This window comes from Oncorhynchus mykiss, chromosome 8 (genome assembly GCF_013265735.2).
Source record: "Oncorhynchus mykiss isolate Arlee chromosome 8, USDA_OmykA_1.1, whole genome shotgun sequence".
Classification (NCBI taxonomy): domain Eukaryota; kingdom Metazoa; phylum Chordata; class Actinopteri; order Salmoniformes; family Salmonidae; genus Oncorhynchus; species Oncorhynchus mykiss.
Window position 1 is genome coordinate 63,777,633 of NC_048572.1, and position 25,120 is coordinate 63,802,752.

At 42.9% G+C, this 25,120-nt stretch overlaps 1 protein-coding gene across 1 annotated transcript; it reads left to right on the forward strand.

Moving 5' to 3' along the window:
* Positions 1-702: 702 nt before the first annotated feature.
* ccdc24 (coiled-coil domain containing 24) lies at positions 703-24,931 on the forward strand. The gene is made up of 9 exons (XM_021613266.2): positions 703-762; positions 1,095-1,229; positions 11,854-12,020; positions 16,526-16,666; positions 16,819-16,926; positions 17,598-17,652; positions 20,764-20,830; positions 22,210-22,321; positions 23,762-24,931. Exons 2-9 carry the CDS (start codon positions 1,107-1,109, stop codon positions 24,426-24,428), a joined length of 1,440 nt encoding a protein of 479 aa, XP_021468941.1. The 5' UTR covers positions 703-762; positions 1,095-1,106; the 3' UTR covers positions 24,429-24,931.
* Positions 24,932-25,120: the final 189 nt, after the last annotated feature.

The following is a 25,120-nucleotide window of genomic DNA, read 5'->3' on the forward strand; positions in this document are numbered from 1 at the left end:
AATAGTGCTTATTTGAAAACATTTTCATGACCAAAAAAACGATTTAAAAAAACCCAAAAGATTGTTCCAGTGTCCACGATTTACAAATGCCAAAATGTGCTTTAGTGTTTATGGTTATAGAGCAATATCTGCCACATTGTTGCAGAATATAACATCCTCACAAGATGTCCTAGCCTAAAACTTTTCTAAAGTTATGTCCTCGACACCCGGGCTTTCACAGATTAGAAACTTGCAGAGGGAAAGTTATTACGCCTCTATGTGGGTTATGTTACAATTCACACGTGACAACCTAGTCCAGTGCACATACTCCGTCAACTGTCTGTGAGCTATAGCCTACTAATTTATGGTCAAATTATGAGAAGGGGTTTTCACCTACAGAAATAACTTATTCATTGTCTAGACAATATTTGAACTGCTTTGAGATAATATTAACTTCTTATTTTTTATCGTACCATTTTATGAATTAACAGATTAATTAAGACAAATGTGGTTGTTATATAGATAATACTTCTTGTTTGACTTTGTATTCAATCTTGGTAATGACGTTTGAAAGTAAAAAAAAAAAAAAAATGCAGCCTATTATATTAAGCAGTGATAATGTTTCCATGGATTTCACGCCCAAAATTAAACCTTTGAACATTTTATTTACATTAGCCTTGTGTTAGAAATAGTTTATTCCAAGACGAGGTAAAGGGAGAGTGATCTCGCGATATTTCTGCCTTGGAGACAAGAACGCTTACACTGGAAACAGAAAGCAACAAGGTAAGTTTACTATTTTTATTTAGTAGCATGTTAGTTCCTCTGAACAGTTGTAAAATGTAGAATTTAAGCACAAAAGTAACGTGCATTAAATAACTAAGTGAATGGTGTTACTGAGACGCTGGGCGTAATGCCCTTATTCTAGACAAACTAGCTAGCTAACATTACCCAATTCCGGTTAACGTTAGCTACCGATGCCAGGCAATTGAGGCAACCAACCCACGCTAGCATCCTTCTTGCAAACCGGCTAGGACGCAAAATACTTATAGCCCAGACATACAGTATTTCACTGACAACTTAAAATTATTCCCTCTGTTATACCTTTCAACTTCTAGATAAAGTTCCTCATGGAAGAAACCGAATCAGTGTGGAATATTATCGTGGAGCATGTCCCAGAGTCAGAGCTCTCAGAGATCCGGGTCCTTCTTGGAGATGCTCTGATTGACATATACACAGAGATGTATTCAGAGGTAAGGACCAACACATCTCTGTAATGATTGATAACTGAGCATGAGCATTTTTCCAAACATCTGAATTTAGGTAGCAATCAACAATAGCTGAAATTAACACTTGGCCCCCCATTACAGGCAAATCACGAGAAGGCATTTGTAGTCTTTGAAGTAGCTCTAGTTTAGCTGCATTACATGAGTGAGGCTATACATACAGCTATTTAAGACTAGATCCTCAGATTGTTCCAAAACAACACACTCATTGTGGTCCTTGAGACTATCTTTAGGCCTACGCACTGTTTGTTCTGGAGCCAACTACTCCTTCTGGAGATGGTATTAAGTAGCCTACAACAGCTCAAAACAGGGACAGGAAAGCTGTCAGCCAAAAATGCTACACATATTTTTTATAATATTGTACCAGACTGGCTTGGAAATTACAACTCCATTAAAAATGCAGGAATAACTTAAAATGGAAATCAAATCAAAATCAAATCAAATTTTATTTGTCACATACACATGGTTAGCAGATGTTAATGCGAGTGTAGCGAAATGCTTGTGCTTCTAGTTCCGACAATGCAGTAATAACCAACAAGTAATCTAACTAACAATTCCAAAACTACTGTCTTGTACACAGTGTAAGGGGATAAAGAATATGTACATAAGGATATATGAATGAGTGATGGTACAGAGCAGCAAAGGCAAGATACAGTAGATGGTATCGAGTACAGTTTATACATATGAGATGAGTATGTAAACAAAGTGGCATAGTTAAAGTGGCTAGTGATACATGTATTACATAAGGATACAGTCGATGATATAGAGTACAGTATATACGTATGCATATGAGATGAATAATGTAGGGTAAGTAACATTATATAAGGTAGCATTGTTTAACGTGGCTAGTGATATATTTACATCATTTCCCATCAATTCCCATTATTAAAGTGGCTGGAGTTGAGTCAGTGCCAGTGTGTTGGCAGCAGCCACTCAATGTTAGTGGTGGCTGTTTAACAGTCTGATGGCCTTGAGATAGAAGCTGTTTTTCAGTCTCTCGGTCCCAGCTTTGATGCACCTGTACTGACCTCGCCTTCTGGATGATAGCGGGGTGAACAGGCAGTGGCTCGGGTGGTTGATGTCCTTGATGATCTTTATGGCCTTCCTGTGACATCGGGTGGTATAGGTGTCCGGGAGGGCAGGTAGTTTGCCCCCTGTGATGCGTTGTGCAGACCTCACTACCCTCTGGAGAGCCTTACGGTTGAGGGCGGAGCAGTTGCCGTACCAGGCGGTGATACAGCCCGCCAGGATGCTCTCGATTGTGCATCTGTAGAAGTTTGTGAGTGCTTTTGGTGACAAGCCGAATTTCTTCAGCCTCCTGAGGTTGAAGAGGCGCTGCTGCGCCTTCTTCACAATGCTGTCTGTGTGAGTGGACCAATTCAGTTTGTCTGTGATGTGTATGCCGAGGAACTTAAAACTTTCTACCCTCTCCACTACTGTTCCATCGATGTGGATAGGGGGGTGTTCCTCTCTGCTGTTTCCTGAAGTCCACAATCAGCTCCTTAGTTTTGTTGACGTTGAGTGTGAGGTTATTTTCCTGACACCACACTCCGAGGGCCCTCACCTCCTCCCTGTAGGCCGTCTCGTCGTTGTTGGTAATCAAGCCTACCACTGTTGTGTCGTCCGCAAACTTGATGATTGAGTTGGAGGCGTGCGTGGCCACGCAGTCGTGGGTGAACAGGGAGTACAGGAGAGGGCTCAGAACGCACCCTTGTGGGGCCCCAATGTTGAGGATCAGCGGGGAGGAGATGTTGTTGCCTACCCTCACCACCTGGGGGCGGCCCGTCAGGAAGTCCAGTACCCAGTTGCACAGGGCGGGGTCGAGACCCAGGGTCTCGAGCTTGATGACGAGCTTGGAGGGTACTATGGTGTTGAATGCCGAGCTGTAGTCAATGAACAGCATTCTCACATAGGTATTCCTCTTGTCCAGATGGGTTAGGGCAGTGTGGTTGAGATTGCATCGTCTGTGGACCTATTTGGGCGGTAAGCAAATTGGAGTGGGTCTAGGGTGTCAGGTAGGGTGGAGGTGATATGGTCCTTGGCTAGTCTCTCAAAGCACTTCATGATGACGGAAGTGAGTGCTACGGGGCGGTAGTCGTTTAGCTCAGTTACCTTAGCTTTCTCTGGAACAGGAACAATGGTGGCCCTCTTGAAGCATGTGGGAACAGCAGACTGGTATAGGGATTGATTGAATATGTCCGTAAACACACCGGCCAGCTGGTCTGCGCATGCTCTGAGGGCGCGGCTGGGGATGCCGTCTGGGCCTGCAGCCTTGCGAGGGTTAACACGTTTAAATGTCTTACTCACCTCGGCTGCAGTGAAGGAGAGACCGCATGTTTTCGTTGCAGGCCGTGTCAGTGGCACTGTATTGTCCTCAAAGCGGGCAAAAAAGTTATTTAGTCTGCCTGGGAGCAGGACATCCTGGTCCGTGACTGGGCTGGATTTCTTCCTGTAGTCCGTGATTGACTGTAGACCCTGCCACATGCCTCTTGTGTCTGAGCCGTTGAATTGAGATTCTACTTTGTCTCTGTACTGACGCTTAGCTTGTTTGATAGCCTTGCGGAGGGAATAGCTGCACTGTTTGTATTCGGTCATGTTACCAGACACCTTGCCCTGATTAAAAGCAGTGGTTCGCGCTTTCAGTTTCACGCGAATGCTGCCATCAATCCACGGTTTCTGGTTAGGGAATGTTTTAATCGTTGCTATGGGAACGTCGTCTTCAACGCACGTTCTAATGAACTCGCACACCGAATCAGCGTATTCGTCAATGTTGTTGTCTGACGCAATACGAAACATGTCCCAGTCCACGTGATGGAAGCAGTCTTGGAGTGTGGAGTCAGCTTGGTCGGACCAGCGTTGGACAGACCTCAGCGTGGGAGCCTCTTGTTTTAGTTTCTGTCTGTAGGCAGGGATCAACAAAATGGAGTCGTGGTCAGCTTTTCCGAAAGGGGGGCGGGGCAGGGCCTTATATGCATCGCGGAAGTTAGAGTAACAATGATCCAACGTCTTTCCACCCCTGGTTGCGCAATCGATATGCTGATAAAATTTAGGGAGTCTTGTTTTCAGATTAGCCTTGTTAAAATCCCCAGCTACAATGAATGCAGCCTCCGGATAAATGGTTTCCAATTTGCAAAGAGTCAAATAAAGTTCATTCAGAGCCATCGATGTGTCTGCTTGGGGGAGGATATATACGGCTGTGATTATAATTGAAGAGAATTCTCTTGGTAGATAATGCGGTCTACATTTGATTGTGAGGAATTCTAAATCAGGTGAACAGAAGGATTTGAGTTCCTGTATGTTTCTTTCATCACACCATGTCACGTTAGCCATAAGGCATACGCCCCGCCCCTCTTCTTACCAGAAAGATGTTTGTTTCTGTCTGCGCGATGCGTGGAGAAACCCGTTGGCTGCACCGCCTCGCATAGCGTCTCTCCAGTGAGCCACGTTTCCGTGAAGCAAAGAACGTTACAGTCTCTGATGTCCCTCTGGAATGCTACCCTTGCTCGGATTTCATCAACCTTGTTGTCAAGAGACTGGCCATTGGCAAGAAGAATGCTAGGGAGTGGTGCACGGTGTGCCCGTCTCCGGAGTCTGACCAGAAGACCGCCTCGTTTACCTCTTTTTCTGAGTCGTTTTTTTGGGTCGCTGCATGGGATCCGCTCCGTTGTCCTGTTTGTAAGGCAGAACACTGTACAGTGCCTTGCGAAAGTATTCGGCCCCCTTGAACTTTGCGACCTTTTGCCACATTTCAGGCTTCAAACATGAAGATATAAAACTGTATTTTTTTGTGAAGAATCAACAACAAGTGGGACACAATCATGAAGTGGAACGACATTTATTGGATATTTCAAACTTTTTTAACAAATCAAAAACTGAAAAATTGGGCGTGCAAAATTATTCAGCCCCTTTACTTTCAGTGCAGCAAACTCTCTCCAGAAGTTCAGTGAGGATCTCTGAATGATCCAATGTTGACCTAAATGACTAATGATGATAAATACAATCCACCTGTGTGTAATCAAGTCTCCGTATAAATGCACCTGCACTGTGATAGTCTCAGAGGTCCGTCAAAAGCGCAGAGAGCATCATGAAGAACAAGGAACACACCAGGCAGGTCCGAGATACTGTTGTGAAGAAGTTTAAAGCCGGATTTGGATACAAAAAGATTTCCCAAGCTTTAAACATCCCAAGGAGCACTGTGCAAGCGATAATATTGAAATGGAAGGAGTATCAGACCACTGCAAATCTACCAAGACCTGGCCGTCCCTCTAAACTTTCAGCTCATACAAGGAGAAGACTGATCAGAGATGCAGCCAAGAGGCCCATGATCACTCTGGATGAACTGCAGAGATTTAAAGCTGAGGTGGGAGACTCTGTCCATAGGACAACAATCAGTCGTATATTGCACAAATCTGGCCTTTATGGAAGAGTGGCAAGAAGAAAGCGATTTCTTAAAGATATCCATAAAAAGTGTCGTTTAAAGTTTGCCACAAGCCACCTGGGAGACACACCAAACATGTGGAAGAAGGTGCTCTGGTCAGATGAAACCAAAATTGAAATTTTTGGCAACAATGCAAAACGTTATGTTTGGCGTAAAAGCAACACAGCTCATCACCCTGAACACACCATCCCCATTGTCAAACATGGTGGTGGCAGCATCATGGTTTGGGCCTGCTTTTCTTCAGCAGGGACAGGGAAGATGGTTAAAATTGATGGGAAGATGGATGGAGCCAAATACAGGACCATTCTGGAAGAAAACCTGATGGAGTCTGCAAAAGACCTGAGACTGGGACGAAGAGTTGTCTTCCAACAAGACAATGATCCAAAACATAAAGCAAAATCTACAATGGAATGGTTCAAAAATAAACATATCCAGGTGTTAGAATGGCCAAGTCAAAGTCCAGACCTGAATCCAATCGAGAATCTGTGGAAAGAACTGAAAACTGCTGTTCACAAATGCTCTCTATCCAACCTCACTGAGCTCGAGCTGTTTTGCAAGGAGGAATGGGAAAAAATGTCAGTCTCTCGATGTGCAAAACTGATAGAGACATACCCCAAGCGACTTACAGCTGTAATCGCAGCAAAAGGTGGCGCTACAAAGTATTAACTTAAGGGGGCTGAATAATTTTGCACGCCCAATTTTTCAGTTTTTGATTTGTTAAAGTTTGAAATATCCAATAAATGTCGTTCCACTTCATGATTGTGTCCCACTTGTTGTTGATTCTTCACAAAAAAATACAGTTTTATATCTTTATGTTTGAAGCCTGAAATGTGGCAAAAGGTCGCAAAGTTCAAGGGGGCCGAATACTTTCGCAAGGCACTGTATGTAATGAAACCTAAGATGACCTGGGGTACTAATGTAAGAAATAACACGTAAAAAAACAAAAAACTGCATAGTTTCCTAGGAACGCGAAGCGAGGCGGCCATCTCTGTCGGCGCCGGAAGTATGATGATTGGATAATGTTGAGTTCATATTCAAAAAGGGAAAAGAAATACATTTGAAACCACACATTTCCTGTCTAGGTCATCATACAGTTATGTTCTGATAGGGGCAATGGTTTTAATATCCATACTAGCTCAATTAGTTCCATATTAGTTCAATAGTGTAATTACATTCAAACTATACAGGCCAAATTTCTAATAGAAGGAGACCCCTGGAATAGAGCATGCATATGACACAGGCCCTCAAATTAGCTAAGCAAGTCAGGGGACCAATAAAGGGGTTGAGAGGGCTACCCCTGTCTTGTTGCAAAGACCATTAAGGGACAGGGGGATACATAGTCAGTAGTACAACTGAATGCCTTCAACTGAAATGTGTCTTTGGCATTTAACCCAACCTCTGAATCAGAGAGGTGCGGGGGGCTGCCATAATTGACATCCACGTCTTTGGCGCCCGGGGAACAGTGGGTTAACTGCCTTGCTCTGGCAGAACGTCAGATTTTTATCTTGTCAGCTCAGGGATACAATCCAGAAACCTTTCGGTTACTGGCCCAACACTCTAACGACTAGGCTACCTGCATTATGAACATATACCGAGTATACTGTATAAAAACAGTACGACATTGCATGGCATAGATGACATGACCAGGTGAATCCAGGTGAAAGCTATTATCCCTTATTGGTGTTACTTGTTAATAAAACTACTTCAATCAGTGTAGATGAAGGGGAAGAGAGGTTAAAGAAGGATTTTTAAGTCTTGAGACAATTAAGAAATTGATTGTGTATGTGTGCCATTCAGAAGGGGAATGGGCAAGACAGAAGATTTAAGATGCCTTTGAACGGGGTAGTAGGTGCCAGGCACAGCAGTTTGAGTGTATCAAGAACTGCAACGCTGCTGGGTTTTTCATGCTCAACAGTTTCCTGTGTGTATCAAGAATGGTGCACCACCCAATGGACATCCGGCCAACTTGACACAACTGTGGGAAGCATTGGAGTCAACATGGGCCAGCATCCCTGTGGAACGCTTTCGACACCTTGTAGTCCATGCCCTGACAAATTTAGGCTGTTTTGAGGACAAAAGGAGTGCAACTTAATATTAAGAAGGTGTTCTTAATGTTTTGGACATTAGGTTCAGGACTCTTTAGATATCCAGGAAGGACTTAATATTTCTAGTAAGTATTAGAAGGTAGCCCTATTCACACAGCAAGCCTTACATTTCCCCTCATTCATTTTGTTTAGCTTTCTGCCCTGTAGTAAATTAATCCTTTCCCTCAGCATTAGATCTCTAGATGAGAATCATAGTAATACTACCCAGACTGGCCTTCTCTCCATCAAGGTCACAATTGTTTGAAGCTGTTCAGAGAAAAATTACCAGCTCCTTTCAAGTTTAACACAGGATATGACACAAGACATGTTTTCTTGGATCTCTGCCAAACCATGTGGGTTTGAGCTATCATGTTCTCCGGACATTGGTAATGCCCGTGTCACTGGGTATGGTTAAGGTACAGTCAATGTTTGGTTTCTTAATGGATAGCATGAAAAAGCAATAATTATTTTTTTAATAAAGAAAAAAAACATACTTAGCCTATTTCAATTGTTTATCACATTCAACCTCTTCAATCTACATGTTGAAGTGAAGTTAACATGTCAATAGCCCAGTTTAACTGCACTGGAGTTCCTCCCCCATTTCCTCTGATGGGTTTCACTTGGAGATTTACTCAGCAAGGAACAGCTTGTTACTGTTGTTAGCATCCTGGGGGCTCACACCATAAACACCTAAGTGGAGAATGGCTGGCTGGGGCATTACAGGAAGCAGTGTCGCTGCCTGGCCGGAATTCAGCTAGACATAGTGGTAGTGTGTGTGAAAAACACGGGGATCGACCGTGTTTAAAGTTCTCCTCTGGACAGCAGTGGGCTTTGAAGTTGTCCTCTCCATAGACAATAGGAAGTGAAGGTCAGGGACCAGGTGTAGAAAACATTAAAAGACTCCAGCCTCTTCTTTACCAGCGCTGTGTCTCTACCACAGGCCAGACTATTTGCTTTACTTTTTCTCTTTTCTCTTTCTCTTTCTGTCTGGCTTAGGGTTGCAATGGGAGGGTATATTACTGGAAACTATCAATGTTTACCAGTAAACTGCCAGTAAACCTTTTGAAGGACATCTAGTGGCCCTTTTGGGTTCTTCAGATTATCACTGGTGTCTAGAATTATCTCTGGCCCTCTGTGTGGCCTTAGCAGATGTAAAATATATAATTTAATAAGATAATTTTAGAATGACAAAGCTGTAAAACATTCTGAATATAAACCATTAACTTAGTGAATTGGTGTTTATTATGGGTTTCAGCATATATATACAGTGGGGCAAAAAAGTATTTAGTCAGCCACCAATTGTGCAAGTTATCCCACTTAAAAAGATGAGGCCTGTAATTTTCATCATAGGTACACTTCAACTATGACAGACAAAATAAGAAAAAAAATCCAGAAAATCACATTGAAGGATTTTTTATGAATGTATTTGCAAATTAGGGTGGAAAATAAGTATTTGGTCAATAAACTTTTGTTATCTCAATACTTTGTTGTATACCCTTTGTTGGCAATGACAGAGGTCAAACGTTTTCTGTAAGTCTTCACAAGGTTTTCACACACTGTTGCTGGTATTTTGGCCCATTCCTCCATGCAGATCTCCTCTAGAGCAGTGAAGTTTTGGGGCTGTTGCTGGGCAACACGGACTTTCAAATCCCTCCAAAGATTTTCTATGGGGTTGAGATCTGGAGACTGGCTAGGCCACTCCAGGACCTTGAAATGCTTCTTACGAAGCCACTCCTTTGTTGCCCGGGCAGTGTGTTTGGGATCATTGTCATGCTGAAAGACCCAGCCACATTTCATCTTCAATGCCCTTGCTGATGGAAGGAGGTTTTCACTCAAAATCTCACGATACATCGCCCCATTCATTCTTTCCTTTACATGGATCAGTCGTCCTGGTCCCTTTGCAGAAAAACAGCCCCAAAGCATGATGTTTCCACCCCCATGCTTCACAGTAGGTATGGTGTTCTTTGGATGCAACTCAGCATTCTTTGTCCTCCAAACACAGCGAGTTGAGTTTTTACCAAAAAGTTATATTTTGGTTTCATCTGACCATATGACATTCTCCCAATCTTCTTCTGGATCATCCAAATGCTTTCTAGCAAACTTCAGACGGGCCTGGACATGTACTGGCTTAAGCAGGGGGACACGTCTGGCACTGCAGGATTTGAGTCCCTGGCGGCGTAGTGTGTTAGTGATGGTAGGCTTTGTTACTTTCGTCCCAGCTCTCTGCAGGTCATTCACTAGGTCCCCCCGTGTGGTTCTGAAATTTTTGCCGTTCTTGTGATCATTTTGACCCCACGGGGTGAGATCTTGCGTGGAGCCCCAGATCGAGGGAGATTATCAGTGGTCTTGTATGTCTTCCATTTCCTAATAATTGCTCCCACAGTTGATTTCTTCAAACCAAGCGGCTTACCTATTGCAGATTCAGTCTTCCCAGCCTGGTGCAGGTCTACAATTTTGTTTCTGGTGTCCTTTGACAGCTCTTTGGTCTTGGCCATAGTGGAGTTTGGAGTGTGACTGTTTGAGGTTGTGGACAGGTGTCTTTTATACTGATAACAAGTTCAAACAGGTGCTATTAATACAGAGGATACAGAGGAGCCTCTTAAAGAAGAAGTTACAGGTCTGTGAGAGCCAGAAATCTTGCTTGTTTGTAGGTGACTAAATACTTATTTCCACCATAATTTGCAAATAAATTAATTAAAAATCCTACAATGTGATTTTCTGGATTTATTTTTTCCTCATTTTGCCTGTCATAGTTGAAGTGTACCTATGATGAAAATTACAGGCCTCTCTCATATTTTTAAGTGGGAGAACTTGCACAATTGGTGGCTGACTAAATACTTTTTTGCCCCACTGTATATATTTTTTTCACACTTTTATTTTACATTGCCAATATGTATTTGTTGTCAAACTATTGGCAGTTGTGAACATAGTCAATAGTTGGAAGAGTTGCAGTTGATTAAAAATAATGCCATTATTGATTAGATTTTTTTTCATTAATTAGTGTAATGAACACGATGGGAGACAGAGAGCTGGTTTCAAGGGCAGGGCGCAGCAGGTGTTGATTGCAAAGGACCACAGGAGGAGGCAGGTAGCTGGGTCCAGGGGCAGGCAGAAGGTCATACACAGGGGGTCTAAAAAGGCAACAATACAGGCAGGGAAAAGGCTAGTAACATAGTCCGGGAGATCAGGCAATAGGTTGATAACAGGAAATCCGATAAAGTACAGTCAGGGAATAGGCAAAAGGCATCGTTAGTTTTTGCTTGCCTCACTATCATACACGGAAGGATTACATTATGGGAAACCCAGCGCTTCGAATAGAAGTGTGTCACAAAACAAACAATATCTCACAATGATGGGGGGGCAAAGAACTGAACTAAATAGTGTGATAATGACATAAAGGTGTGTGAACAGGTGATCAGAATTAAGGTGATTGGGATCTGGAGAGTGAGCTGCGTTCAAGGGATCTGCGTGTTTGAGAGTGTGAGTTGGAAGCAGACGTTACAATTAGACCATATGGTTCAACAGGAAATAGCCTATCTACTAGAAGCTCATGGACAATATGGATACATATATAAAAAATGTATACTATATGTATGTATGTGAATATATTCAAGTTATTCAAGTATAAATTACCATTGCCATAATTGCAAAAATTACTGAAGTTTCTGGTAACTTTAGTAAATTACTGGTATCTTTGCAACCCTAGTCTGGCTACAGTTTTACTACACTTGATCTTTTTCCAGCAGTAGCCACTTTAATAGCTTTTTCCCAGAAGGAAGTGTTTTCAAAGAATAGGGTTTAAACTTGTTGGGTTAAACCAGCCAACTGAAAACACATGCAGTAGTTTTATGCCCAACAGTGGTCAGGGCCCAGAACTAAATAGAACACGTCCATTATAAGATGTCTATGGGCCAGGGTCTCAATTGAATATCATGTACATTTCGCAGGCCTTTCTGATACTGTATCTCATAATTCATAATGACTCATCGCTCTTTATTGTAAGCCTAAAGTTACACAGTGTTGTCTCCTGATGTCCTATCCCGTGTCTCCCCATGTTTCCTACTGACAGGTCACTATGTGGCAGCAGATTTGGCAGACGTTGCGCCTTAAACAGGGTAACAGGCCGAAGGCCCCTCGCTCCCCCCTGGCGGACCCCCCTGCTATCAAGGAGCTGCTGAAAGCTGAGATCCAACTGCTGCTGGCCACCGTGAGAGAGAGAGCAGCCCAGGAGGGCAGGTGAGAAGACTCCTGTGTGATTTCAAAAAAGACTCATTGCATCCCAAATGGCACCCTATTCCCTATATAGTGCACAAGTAGTGCACTATGTAGGGAATTGGGTGCCATTTGGGACAAAACCCATTACTATGCATTTACAATGCAGTTTCTTAAGTCCTAAGTAACAACAACATGTTTATGGCCTATTAATCATTGTTGCCAACTTGTTTGAATATCAGCACAAGAAGCCCTGGAAGAAAATACTATTATAACGCTGTGGGCATTCCTTCCCCTTCCTTTTATTGTTTTCTCTTCACGTTGGAATTGATAAAACATTCATTCAATTGTCTTACACCAACACTTCTTCTTATATCACAATGTTTGGTTAGCCTAATACTTGAATTTTTGTGATAAAAATATGTTAACATTTTCATTCATCAGACAGAGGACCAAGGAGAACGTGACGTTGTTGGGATGGATGTCTGGATATCGTTTCCCAGGCCATGCTTCTTCTCCCTGTCTTTCTCTCCCTTCCTGTCTCCCTGCCGGTCTTTGTTAGTTCCAGGTGATAAATGTTCAGACCCCATTAGAACCATTGAGACTTTTATTTCCACTGGAAAAGGGTTGGGCCTAGTAAATAGAACAAAGTATAGGGAATACCTAATCAGTTGCACAACTGAATGTATTCAAATAAAATGTGTCTTCCGCATTTAACCCTGAATCAGAGCGGTGCGGGGGGCAGCCTTAATCAACATCCACGTCATTGACGCCCGGGAAGCTGATGTTGGGGGTTAACTGCCTAGCTCAAGGGCAGAACGCCAGATTCTTTCCATCTTGCCAGCTTGGGGATTTGAACTAGCAACCTTTCAGTTACTGGCCTTATGCTCTTAACCGCTAGGCTACCTGCCGCCCCACTAGAAGGTAGTAGAAGATAATGTCACAAAATGTCTGTAAATCTCCTACATTTAAGTACTGTTCCATACTGTGTAGCCTAAAGGAACAAGCCTCCCAGATTTGATTGGACTTTGTATGCCAAATGTGAGCCCCTATTTTTATACCTCCCACCCAACAATAGTCCTGCATCCGGATGAGCACGTTTTGTTGCACCCGGATGAGCCCGTTTTGTTGCACCCGGATGAGCCCGTTTTGTTGCACCCGGATGAGCCCGTTTTGTTGCACCCGGGTGAGCCCGTTTTGTTGCACCCGGGTGAGCCTGTTTTGTGCAACAAAAAGCAGTAATTTACAGGTACCTATGTGAAGGAAGGCCTTTCCATCTCTCAGCAACCGGTAGGAAGCTCTGAAGAATGTAGCTCTGCCTCAACTCTTCCGGTATAATTAGAATTCTGTGACTTTTTGGGGGGTAAAATCAAACAATTACTAAAGATTGTTTCCAATATATGTGATACACCAGTTCAGTATTTTGGCAGTGGCTATCTCACAAAAAACTAATTCATAGCTGTATTGTAACATAAAATCAGACCGCCTTATCTTCAACATCAGATTTTGCTGAGACTATGAGACTATTCAAGGGTATTCTAGGAATGTGTATCCTTTTTATAGTAATAGAACCAAATCCAACCATTGAGGGATTCTTTCACTTAAAACAAACCCCGGCGGCACTTACAGTCCTGTGTACAGATCAACGAGGTGTTGCAAAGACTTTGGGTATCAGTGCCATGTTAACCCTGCTGCCACGTTATGCTTTGAACATCTGCCCAGTTCCAACCACCCTGCTGCCTGCCTGTTGGTCTCTGCCTCTGCCCTGTGTTTGTGGTTGTGTCCCAAATGGAACCCTATACCCTACATAGTCTAGGGCTCTGGTCAAGAGTAGTGCACTATGGCTGTGTTTACACAGGCAGCCTAATTCTGATCTTTTTTTCACTCACTTTTTCACTCTGAAAAATATTTGATGTGAAAAGATCTGATGTGATTGGTCAAAAGACTAATTAGTGGAACAAATATCAGAATTGGGCTGCCTGTGGTATGCCTAGTCAGTTGGGAGTAGGGTGCCATTTGGGATGCAGCCTGTGTGTATTTCCCCCATGATCCCCTGTCTTTGATTAACTAATTAAGACGTCACTGTAAATCAGCTGAACTCCTTTCAGGACAAAACTGCTGGATTATTTCCCTTTAATATTGCTCCAGATTTGGGCGTTTCTCTTTTTCCTTGCCAAATTCTTCCTACCAAAAGGAAACTGTTGAGTTGACTCAATACCCTGCAGCCTAGGGCTTTTTAATGAACAAGGGTATCTCAGTAGAGCAGCTAGAATTAATCTTTCTTTGAAAGTGAACTGATTTAATGGACCTGGTTGGCAACTGTTTGGACCACCTCTCCCCTTGTGTGGTCGTCCCTCCATGCAATTGTCTTTGATTTTGTGCTTGGCGTTCTCAGTGCAGCTGTACCAGTTCCATTATGGAGAAAGAGAGGGGGTATGCTGAATTCCCATTGATTAAAGACCCTACTCTGAATAAATAGGCTTCAAATGGTGGTTTGATTTCTGAAAGCGGGCCCAAGGAGGTCCTAAATTCTCAGAACGGAACTAGAATAACAATTGGAGCTGGGAAGTGGGTTAAAAGTAGTTGTGTTTGTGGTGTAATGTATTTTACAGCCGTAGATTATCAATCTTCCAGGGTGGATGGGGATTTGAACAGTCTTTTTTTGTGTATTGTTAACATGGTGTGGCTTTTGATGTCGTGGTGGGCATCTATGCCATCTTTGTTAACTGAGATTAGGACTCCTTCTCTCCCGGGGATTAAGATGCTTAGTGATCTATACTACACTGCCTCACAATGTAGCCTCCGTTCCTGTCATTACAGCTATACCGGGTAGCTCCACAAGCAGCCTGTCACTGGAATGGGACCGTTACATCTACTCACTCCCCCCCTCCACACACTCTTGATCTATTCACCACACCGCACATAACCGCAGCTGCAAACAACACCGATACAAAGTCACAAGCACAAATATTTATAACTTCTGATTGGTCCCCCTTCCCCTTCTGAGTCTAGGATAAACAATCAATCTCTGTTGCTGGGCAGGTGGTGTTATCATCCCAGCTTGAGTCTGGAACCGTGGTACTCCTCCACGCCTCTCACAGGACTTCTTATCAGACAGGAGAGGCCTTGAGTAAGGGAGTACACATTCTTGCAGTCTACCACAGTCCACTAGATAATTCTTCTTCTCATACACAAAGAGCAAAACCTAACAATACTTTCAATCCCTAATAATATGTATAAACTGTAGATTCATATTAAGAGCAAATACAGTAATGGTAAAGAACAGTGAAGATATTAGACAGTGAAGATATTAGACAGTGAAGATATTATACAGTGACGATATTAGACAGTGACGATATTAGACAGTGTTATAGAATAGTAATTACAATCTATCAGCTCTAACTCCAGAAACTTTGCTCCTATTCAACCCTTATAGAATAATTATTGGCCTCAGAGACAGGCCCTCTTTGTACTTTCTCTCTGCCCAAATGCAATGCACATGTTCCATCTAACCCATAACACAATAATAAATCTACTAGGCTAATTATACAATTATAAACAGATCAAAACTGGCTCAAGTCCGTAGCCAACACTATGCTACGGCATTGTTACTTGGTTTGGTAACCTGACAGTGCAGCTCAAACCCCTAAATCTTGAGACTGACCAAGACAGCAGGGAAGATTACAGGTATGACACTTCCCTCCAGGAGACCATCCTCAGACAGGCCATTAAGGTCATATTGGACCCCACACATACACTGAACGTAGAGGACAATACATTATTATCATATATCAAAACAGGCTGTGGTCTAGAATGTTGGCTTTGACCAAAAGGATAGGGTGTATTTTGTAAGCTTCTTAGGGGGGTAGCATTCTAGCTGCCTGTTTTTCACTTCGATTGAGCTGTATTTCTCCATAATGTGATTTCAAAAAGGGGGGTTGGGCATGCTTGGCCAGCATCTGCAACAGCCTTTTTTCTGGAGATCAGAAGCGTATCAGCAGGTGCAGGTAAATGGCAGTGTCCACTCTGTGGCAGCCTCCTGATTTAAATCCCTCAGCGTAGTAACACAACATCCCCACTTTGACGCAGCTTGGTGTTCTCCTCAACCATAATCCAACAGATCTCGTTCCATGGCTGGTGACTCTTGGAAGCAGGACTGCTGCTGCTCTCTCTTGCGCTATCTCTCCTCTCCATCGCTCTCTCTCCTCTCCATCGCGCTCTCTCCTCTCCATCGCGCTCTCTCCTCTCCATCGTGCTCTCTTCTCTCCATCGCGCTCTCTCCTCTCCATCGCTCTCTCTCCTCTCCATCGCGCTCTCTCCTCTCCATCGCGCTCTCTCCTCTCCATCGCGCTCTCTCCTCTCCATCGTTCTCTCTCCTCTCTCTTTCTGCGTCACTGCTTTAATCTTTTCAGCATGGGAGTCATGAAGATGCATGAAGATTAGGACGGGGGGTTTGTCATATTATCCCTTCCTGTCTGACTCCTTCACAGTATGTTGGGGGTTATTTGTATGTATCTATTTACTTTCAGGGATGCAGACGCAGACTTGTTCCGGTACAGTCCTAGTGTGGTGAATTATGCCTTGGGTGTCCCGAGCAACCGTTGCGACACTGTGAATAGTAGGCCTACCTCTAGTGGAATACAGTTCAGCCAGAGTCAACATGTAGGAAGGTTAGTCTAACTGTTAAGAGTTAGAAACATTCCCACACTCTAATACAAATGTTACAACACAAGAGGAAAGCGTGCAGCTGAAAACACACATGGTGTATTTCTTGTTATCTGTCATATGGATAGACCTTAGACATGCATTTCTGGTTCCACAGGTCCTGTTCACAGAGCTCAGTCACTTCTACTACCAACCAAGATGACATTGATGCCATGAGACACATGCTGAACATCACCCACATAGACGACATTGTGGCCCACCTCAAGTAAGTGACTAATTCAATCAGAGCAACTGTTTAAAAAAAAATCAAAGTAGAGATTTGTAGGCAATAATCCCTATAAAATGCAACCCATTTGAAATGAGTATTGTGATAGACAGTAATACTTTTAGTACAGTATGTCTGGCATCAATGGAGGGGAGCTGGGGGAGAAGAGGAGGGGTGGAGGTTGGGGGACAGCCTGCCCTCTCCTTTCTCCATCCCCCCACAGAACAAATGCCCCCATTGTAAGAATGAATACCAGATCTTAGCATGCAGAAGATTCCTTTGCTTCTAAAAAATAAAGTGCATCAAGTCTACAATAGTTAGATAACTGAGAAAGAGAAATATGCCACTGCTCCCTGAACACCATAAGAAAAGTCTAAAAGTGGATATGGATGTAGTGGTCCCTTTGTGGACTCAGTTTCTGCTTTTGGCTGTCTGTTTAGGATTCAAGGTTGTATTCTGTGAAAACAGGCGGCCGGGTTCCTGGAAAGCTGCCCCTTGATTGCATGCTAAGTTAGAATAAATACATTTTAATTTGTTTTTGTTTAACGCTTTTCACTTTTCTTTAGTTTATTAGTTTTAATTAAATGTCTATCAATTCAAATTTTCAAACAGTCATTAAATTCTATGGTTTTAGAATTTGACGAACAGTTGTGTCCTCTCCTCACTACCAGATCAGTCCTGTCAGAAGAATGCAATGTGCTGAAAAGCCAAGTTCAGTTTCTGCAGGTAAGATTCGGTTTGATTCCAGTCAATACCAGATAGTTATTTTGGAAAATAACACTTTTTTTTTTGTTCCAATTTAAATATTGACTGTGCTTTGAGAAAATTTTTGCATGTGCAGTAGTCTGTGCTTGCACTGAGATACAGGGTATGCTGTACCAAGGGTCTGAGCTATAGCCAAGGCCATGAAAATGAGATACAAATACATATTATCGTCTGGCTATTTATTATGGATCCCCATTAGCTGCTGCTAAGACAGCAGCTACTCCTCCTCGAGTCCAGCAAAATTAAGGCAGTTTATACAATGTTAAAAACATTACAGTAAATTCACAACAGATTTTACAACAGATTCTTAAAATATATATAAACACTACAGTTCAAAAGTTTGCGGTCACCTAGAAACGTCCTTGTTTTTTAAATAAAAGCACCTTTTTTTCCCATTAAAATAACATCAAGTTGATCAGAAATACAGTGTAGACATTGTTAATGTTGTAAATGACTATTGTAGCTAGAAACGGCAGATTTTTTATGGAATATCTACAGAGCCCCATTATCAGCAACCATCACTCCTGTGTTCCAATGACACATTGTGTTAATAGCTAATCCAAGTTTATAATTTTAAAAAGCTAATTGATCACTAGAAAACCCTTTTGGAATTATGTTAGCACAGCTGAAAACTGTTGTTCTGATTTAAAGAAGCAATAAAACTGGCCTTCTTTAGACTAGTTGAGTATCTGGAGCATCAGCATTTGTGGGTTCGATTACAGGCTCAAAATGGCCAGAAACAAAGACTTTCTTCTGAAACTCATCAGTCTATCCTTGTTCTGAGAAATGAAGGCTATTCCATGCGCGAAATTGCCAAGAAACTGAAGATCTCGTACAACTCTGTCTACTACTCTCTTCAAAGAACAACGCAAACTGGCCCTCACCAAAATAGAAAGAGGTGTGGGAGGCCCTGGTGCACAACTGAGCAAGAGGACAAGTACATTAGAGTGTCTAGTTTGAGAAACAGACGCCTCACAAGTCCTCAACTGGCAGCCGGAATGAGTTGCAAAGAAAAAGCCATATCTCAGACTGGCCAATAAGAAGAAAATCTTAAGATGGGCAAAAGAACACAGACACTGACAGAGAAAGATTAGAAAAAAGTGTTATGGACAGACAAATCTAAGTTTGAGGTGTTCATATCACAAAGAAGAACATTTGTGAGATGCATAAAAAATGAAAAGATGCTGGAGGAGTGCTTTACGCCATCTGTCAAGCATGGTGGAGGCAATACGATAGTCTGAGGGTGATTTGGTGGTGGTAAAGAGGGAGATGTGTACAATGTAAAATGGATCTTGAATAAGGAAGGCTATCACTCCATTTTGCAACGCCATGCCAAACCCTGTGGACGACGCTTAATTGGAGCCAATTTCCTCCTACAACAGGGCAATGATCCAAAGCACAGCTCCAAACTAAGAACTATTTAGGGAAGAAGCAGTCAGCTGGTATTCTGTCTATAATGGAGTGGCCAGCACAGTCACCGGATCTCAACCCTATTGAGCTGTTGTGGGAGCAGAAGTGCCCATCAAGCAAATCTAACTTGTGGGATTACCTGATTACCTGAACAAATTGACAACTAGAATGCTGTAATTGCTGCAAGTTGAGGATTCTTTGACGAAAGCCAAGTTTGAAGGACACAATTATTATTTCAATTAAAAATCATTATTTATAACCTTGTCAACATCTTGACTATATTTCCTATTCATTTTGCAACTCATTTCATGTATGTTTTCATGGAGAACAATTGCTAAGTGACCCCAAACTTTTGAACTGTAGTGTGTGTGACGCTGGGCCAATTGTGCGCTGCCCTATGGGACTCCCAATCACGGGCCGGGTGTGATACAGCCTGGAATCCAACCAGGGTCTGTAGTGACAACACACATCTCCAACCCACTATCACACGCAGGACACATCTCCTGAGATGTGGGGACTAGGATAGGCTAGAACAGAGACAGTTTGTCAGTGTTTGATCTGTTAGGGATGTTTATTCCACAATTTCTGTGCTATGTTAAGCGCAATTCAAAGGCATACTGAAAAGTAGTTGACAGCAATTTGTACAAATATAGGTATAATGTCCCACTTCCTCGAATGGGCAGTCTACGGTAATGACTAAATTACCACAATATCTCATGATCCTCGAGCTTGGAAAGTATGTAGGCTAGTTGACATGGTCCCAAATAGAGGTCACATAACACTGGTCTCAGTAGGAGAAAGATTAGACTGAGAAGGTGGTGTCGTGTGTTGTCCTTTTACCACTGCAATAGTAGGCTGTATTATTTTCACAGTAAAAGGGCTGCCATTTCTGTGAAGCAGGGTTTGGGTTTCAAGTCGAGAAGCTGTGGGCTGTGTACATCCCAAATATTACCCTGTAGTGCACTACTTCTGATCAGAGCCCAATGGGCCCTGGTTAAATGTTGTGCACTACATACCGAATAGCGTGCCATTTTGGAGTTTACTGCCAGTCTGGTATTCCATCTCCCTTGGCAGCAGCCTGAGCCAGGGTATAGTCTAACCACCCTCCTCTCAGACCTCACATCTAAAATGAATAGCCTCCTCTGTAACTAGATCCCTCTCTTCTTCTGTTTGTTTGCATTTCAAAAACCAAGACGATCGACAAGCCTCCGCTAGCTAGACAGTGGGAAGTGTGGATGACGGATATCTCCATGATACGTCAGTGGCACACAGTGAGACTTCGCATAAATACCTCAAAGCAAAAAGCATGGCTGGGGGCAGGGAGGGAGGCTGGTGGTGGGGCTCCTAGCTATTACCATTCATTACCAGTAGTATTGTAAAATGAGGACAGATATGACCTGGCTGCCAGCAGAGTAAAGACCCTGTTGGTTGGAACTGTGGTTGATGCACTGAGTCTGGGTATAGATGTTGAAAGAGAGACCAAATCCTTATGGAACGAACACTGCTGCTGCTGAATCGTTTAGTGGCTTGTTCTGCATGTAACACCCCTCTCCATCCAGCTTCCTTATTTCTCATTTGTTATATTATTACAGCTTAACCGTAGCTGGCTCCGGTAGTTCACCTGTTCTCTGGTGTCTTGTCTGTGGGATTTGTTCCTTGCAGGAGAGTGTGGAACAGGAGCACCAGACACAGCATGATGTCACTGAGGCTCCAGAGCCCACTGTAACAGGTGAGTGAAACACTTACAGTACAGTCATATAGTATTTGGATTGAACAATTCTTGTAACTTTACCAACATTCTCAGGTTTTAACAGAAATCCTATTTGGAATATTCCTTCCAAATCCAGCAATTCTCCAACCTGGATTTCCCCCCCCAAAATGTGGGGAAAGTTACTGTAATTTTGCAACCCTAACAGTAATACACTATCCTGGTTGACATAACAGATCTATATTGGGCCAGCTGAACACCAGAACCCAGAGTTAATAGAGATGACTGGACTCAGATCCATAATAGTATCACGAGTTCTTCCGTAACATGTGAACTACACTGTCCTGACAATGACTGTCGGTCCCTTTTGAGGTATACATTAGTGTCCTAAGTATTTTGACATGCAATGCACACTTCCTAAAAATCACTTACCAAAAACACAGTTGCTTTTCTTTATTGATGTATTGACCTGACATAAATGACGGAGTCCTGAAATTTCTGCTGCGTCTAGAAGTCATTTAGATAAATTGAGCCTTACTACCATCTAGTGGTTCATTGTTGCAAAATACTTATTTGTTTACATTTTGTAATTTCAAATAACCAACAGAAGCCAGTGTTGTCAAGCTCTAATCTGCAACAAATATTGAAAAACCTTGCAACTTGAGTAAGTAGAAACAGTTAATGAAACTCCAGAAACACATAATCAGGGGAAAAAGGTAATGGTCAATAGAGTGTTAATTGAACTCAGTCAACAGGTATTACCTCTCCCCTCTCAATGTCCTGTTATCTGGAGCTTTGTGTCCTGGCGCTAATTTCAAACAGGCCGACCCGGCTTTCAGTCTTCTCACCATTTCCAATCGGATTGCGTGGTGTTATTAAACTTGTCAATCCCATGGCATTGTTTCCCTGTCTAGTTGATTTGATCCAGAGTTGAGCCTTGCTGTTTTCTTCTCTGTTGCAGAGTAGAATGAATCCCTGGGAGGGTGTCTTTCTGACCGACATCATTTGTAGCTTAATTATTGCGCTTTAAATTGAGGCCTGTCACTGTATACATCACAATGCCACCCTATTCCCCATGTAGTGTACTACTTTAGCCTCTGGTCAAAAGTAGTGCACTTAAAAGGGAATAGAGTGCAGCTTGGGACGCCACCACAGTCACCAAGCCACAGCAGAGAAGAGCAGCCGTCTATAGGGGTAATCTGAACTCCTCTTCCTAGAAAAACCACCACACCAGTCATTTATTACCTTTTTTGCTAAGGGCCCCTGTGTTGGTGGTGGCTGTATGTCTTTCTGCCATTGGAAGTGTGGGTTGGAACCTGGCCCTGCCTGCCTGCCTGCTCTAGAATTGTGTTGTAGAAATGTGTGTGAGTGATTTTCTCCTGGTCTGGGTCGATTTGCAGAGCTTAAGGAGGAGAGGAGAGCCATCCAGATGGATATGAAAAGGCAGAGCCTCAGCCTCACCCACTGTCCCTCCTCCTCCCCTGTGGAAACAAGCCTGCAGATCAGATCCAGGTTGGCCTCTAGTCTGCCTATACTCTCCTTTCTAACAAAAACAAAATACCTATTTTACCACTTTCTGTTCTGTGGATTTACAGGCATTTTTTTGTCTGAAGGTTTACATGTGTACTTCCTAGACAAGAACAGTTCCTATTTGGTGAAAGGATCTTAAAGCATCATACTGCAGGGGCTCTATTCAATGACTTAGAATATGTGGACAACTCCAAATACCTAGGTGTCTGGCTAGACTGTAACCTCTCCTTCCAGACTCATATTAAGCATCTCCAATCGAAAATTAAATCTAGAATCGGCTTCCTATTTCGCAACAAAGCATCCTTCACTCACACTGCCAAACATACCCTTGTAAAACTGATTATCCTACCGATCCTTCGGCGATGTAATTTACAAAATAGCCTCCAACACTCTACTCAGCAAACTGGATGCAGTCTATCACAGTGCCATCTGTTTTCTCACCAAAGCCCCATATACCACCCACCACTGCGACCTGTATGCTCTCGTCAGCTGGCCCTCGCTTCATACTCGTCGCCAGACCCACTGGCTCCAGGTTATCTATAAGTCTATGCTAGGTAAAGCTCCACCTTATCTCAACTCACTGGTCACCATAACAACACCCACCCGTAGCATGCGCTCCAGCAGGTATATCTCACTGGTCATCCCCAAAGCCAACACCTCTTTGGCCGCCTTTCCTTCCAGTTCTCTGCTGCCAAAGACTGGAACGAATTGCAAAAATCGCTGAAGTTGGAGACTTATATCTCCGTCACTAACTTTAAGCATCAGCTATCTGAGCAGCTTACCGATCACTGCCGCTGTACACAGCCCATCTGTACATAGCCCATCTGTACATAGCCCATCTGTACATAGCCCATTCATACAACCAACTACCTACCTCATCCCCATATTGTTTTTATTTTATTTTTTTGCTCTTTTGCACACCAGTATTTCTACTTGCACATCATCAACTGCACATCTATCAATCCAGTGTTAATTACTAAATTGTAATTACTTCACCACTATGGCCTAATTATTGCCTTACCTCCTTACTTAATTTGCACACACTGTATACAGATTTTTCTATTGTGTTATTGACTGTACATTTGTTTATGTGTAACTCTGTGTTGTTGTTTTTTGTCGAACTGCTTTGCTTTATCTTGGCCAGGTCACAGTTTTAAATGAGAACTTGTTCTCAACTGGCCTACCTGGTTAAATAAATAAAAAATAAAAATCCGTATTGAGGAAGTTCAGCACTAGAGTGTAATTGAAATTTAAAGGCAATGTTCCCGCGTCAGCGTAGACTGCATTGATGGTAAACACTTCATGTCGTCTCAATCGGATGTTACCTTCACATTTTTATCGCGCATATCTGTAACACTTCAGATATACAGATTGAATAGAGTCCGACTTTGAAGGTTTTAATGGTGTTGTTGATCTTCTCAGGTCGACAGGATGGACAGGTTTTTCTGTAGATGAGACACAGAGACACTTGATCCCTGTGGTGGCCACCAGACCCCATCCTCCTCATACCAAGCCACCTCTAGTAACATCTCTAGTAAGGAGTACTCCTCCATTAGACAGGATGAGAGGCCAGCCACGTAGCTCACCCAACACCAGAGAACCCAGCCCTCTCCAACTGTCTAAATATGAACAGCTAAGGACTTATAGCCAGATCTCTGAGGCTTCCCACACCTGCAACAGAGGACCCACCACCACCACCACCCAAGACAGGGACAGCTACCTACCACCCCTGGTCCTCTCTGCCAGTACACTAACCAGCCTTGAACCCTACCTTAATCCTCCCTCAGAAGAGAGAGTAAAAGGCAGAACTTACAGGCGTAGTGGTCAGACTGTGACTGAGGGAGCTCAAAGACATGATGACTCATGGTCAGACTCAGTGAACAGCTGGCCCTCTTTATCCTCTGGTGGACACTCTCCTCTAGGCTCCTCCACACAGCCTCCTGGGAGCAAAGGGAGCTGTGAGCAGATGAGCCCCGTAAGGATGTTCCACCCTGCTCCCCCCGCCATGCAGAGGCCAACCAGTAGAGGGCAGAGTGTGGCCAGGCACATGTGTCTGCCACAGCGGGACAGCCTGGTCAGCTCCTTGTGAACTGAACTCTTTACTACAGAAGAAGATACACAGGCAGCCCAATTCAGATTGTTTTTTTGACCAATCAGATCTGAAAAATATCTGATGTGATTGGTCAAAAGACCGATTTAGTGGGAAACGTATCATTATTGTGCTGCTTGTATAAAGGCAACCTCTGATACTGTAATATATGTTCTAGCTGCAGTCTGGTCAATGTATGTCACTCCTAAAATGAGATATCCTCACAAACATGTATCTTATCACAGGTCAATAGTACTCATACTTGTAAAAGGGATGTCGTAATCTCTTTAATATAAAGAATGAGTGCTGGCATTGGCTAGTCTTCCACAATGAGACAAGAGGCACAGGGATGTTATATGGTGATTTTCAAGAGACTGGTAGAAGACCTGAAAGAGAACAGGACAATATGGTTGAATGCTTTTGAAATGATTAAACATTTGAACTACATATTCAACCATTTAATGAATGCATTTTGAATAAATATGAATGTATTTGGACAAATGTTCATATGTCTCTAATACATGTTTTATTACGGTTCTGCTTTCTCCAATCTTAACGAAAGTGATTACCTGTTCAGAAAGAGAAAACACTGCATGCTGTGTAATCTAGATGGGACATAAACCACACTTGAGTGATCTTTAAAATAGATTTTATTTACCATTTGTAATTGAACAGTTTACGATATACAGCTG

What these genes read in the sequence shown, in the direction of transcription:
- ccdc24 (XM_021613266.2), top strand. Translation starts at nt 1,107, where the DNA reads ATGGAAGAAACCGAATCAGTGTGGAATATTATCGTGGAGCATGTCCCA. An exon ending in AGAGCAGCCCAGGAGGGCAG is followed by an intron (nt 12,021 to 16,525) that starts GTGAGAAGACTC and finishes ATTTACTTTCAG; the next exon opens with GGATGCAGACGCAGACTTGT. An exon ending in GCCAAGTTCAGTTTCTGCAG is followed by an intron (nt 17,653 to 20,763) that starts GTAAGATTCGGT and finishes TGTTCCTTGCAG; the next exon opens with GAGAGTGTGGAACAGGAGCA.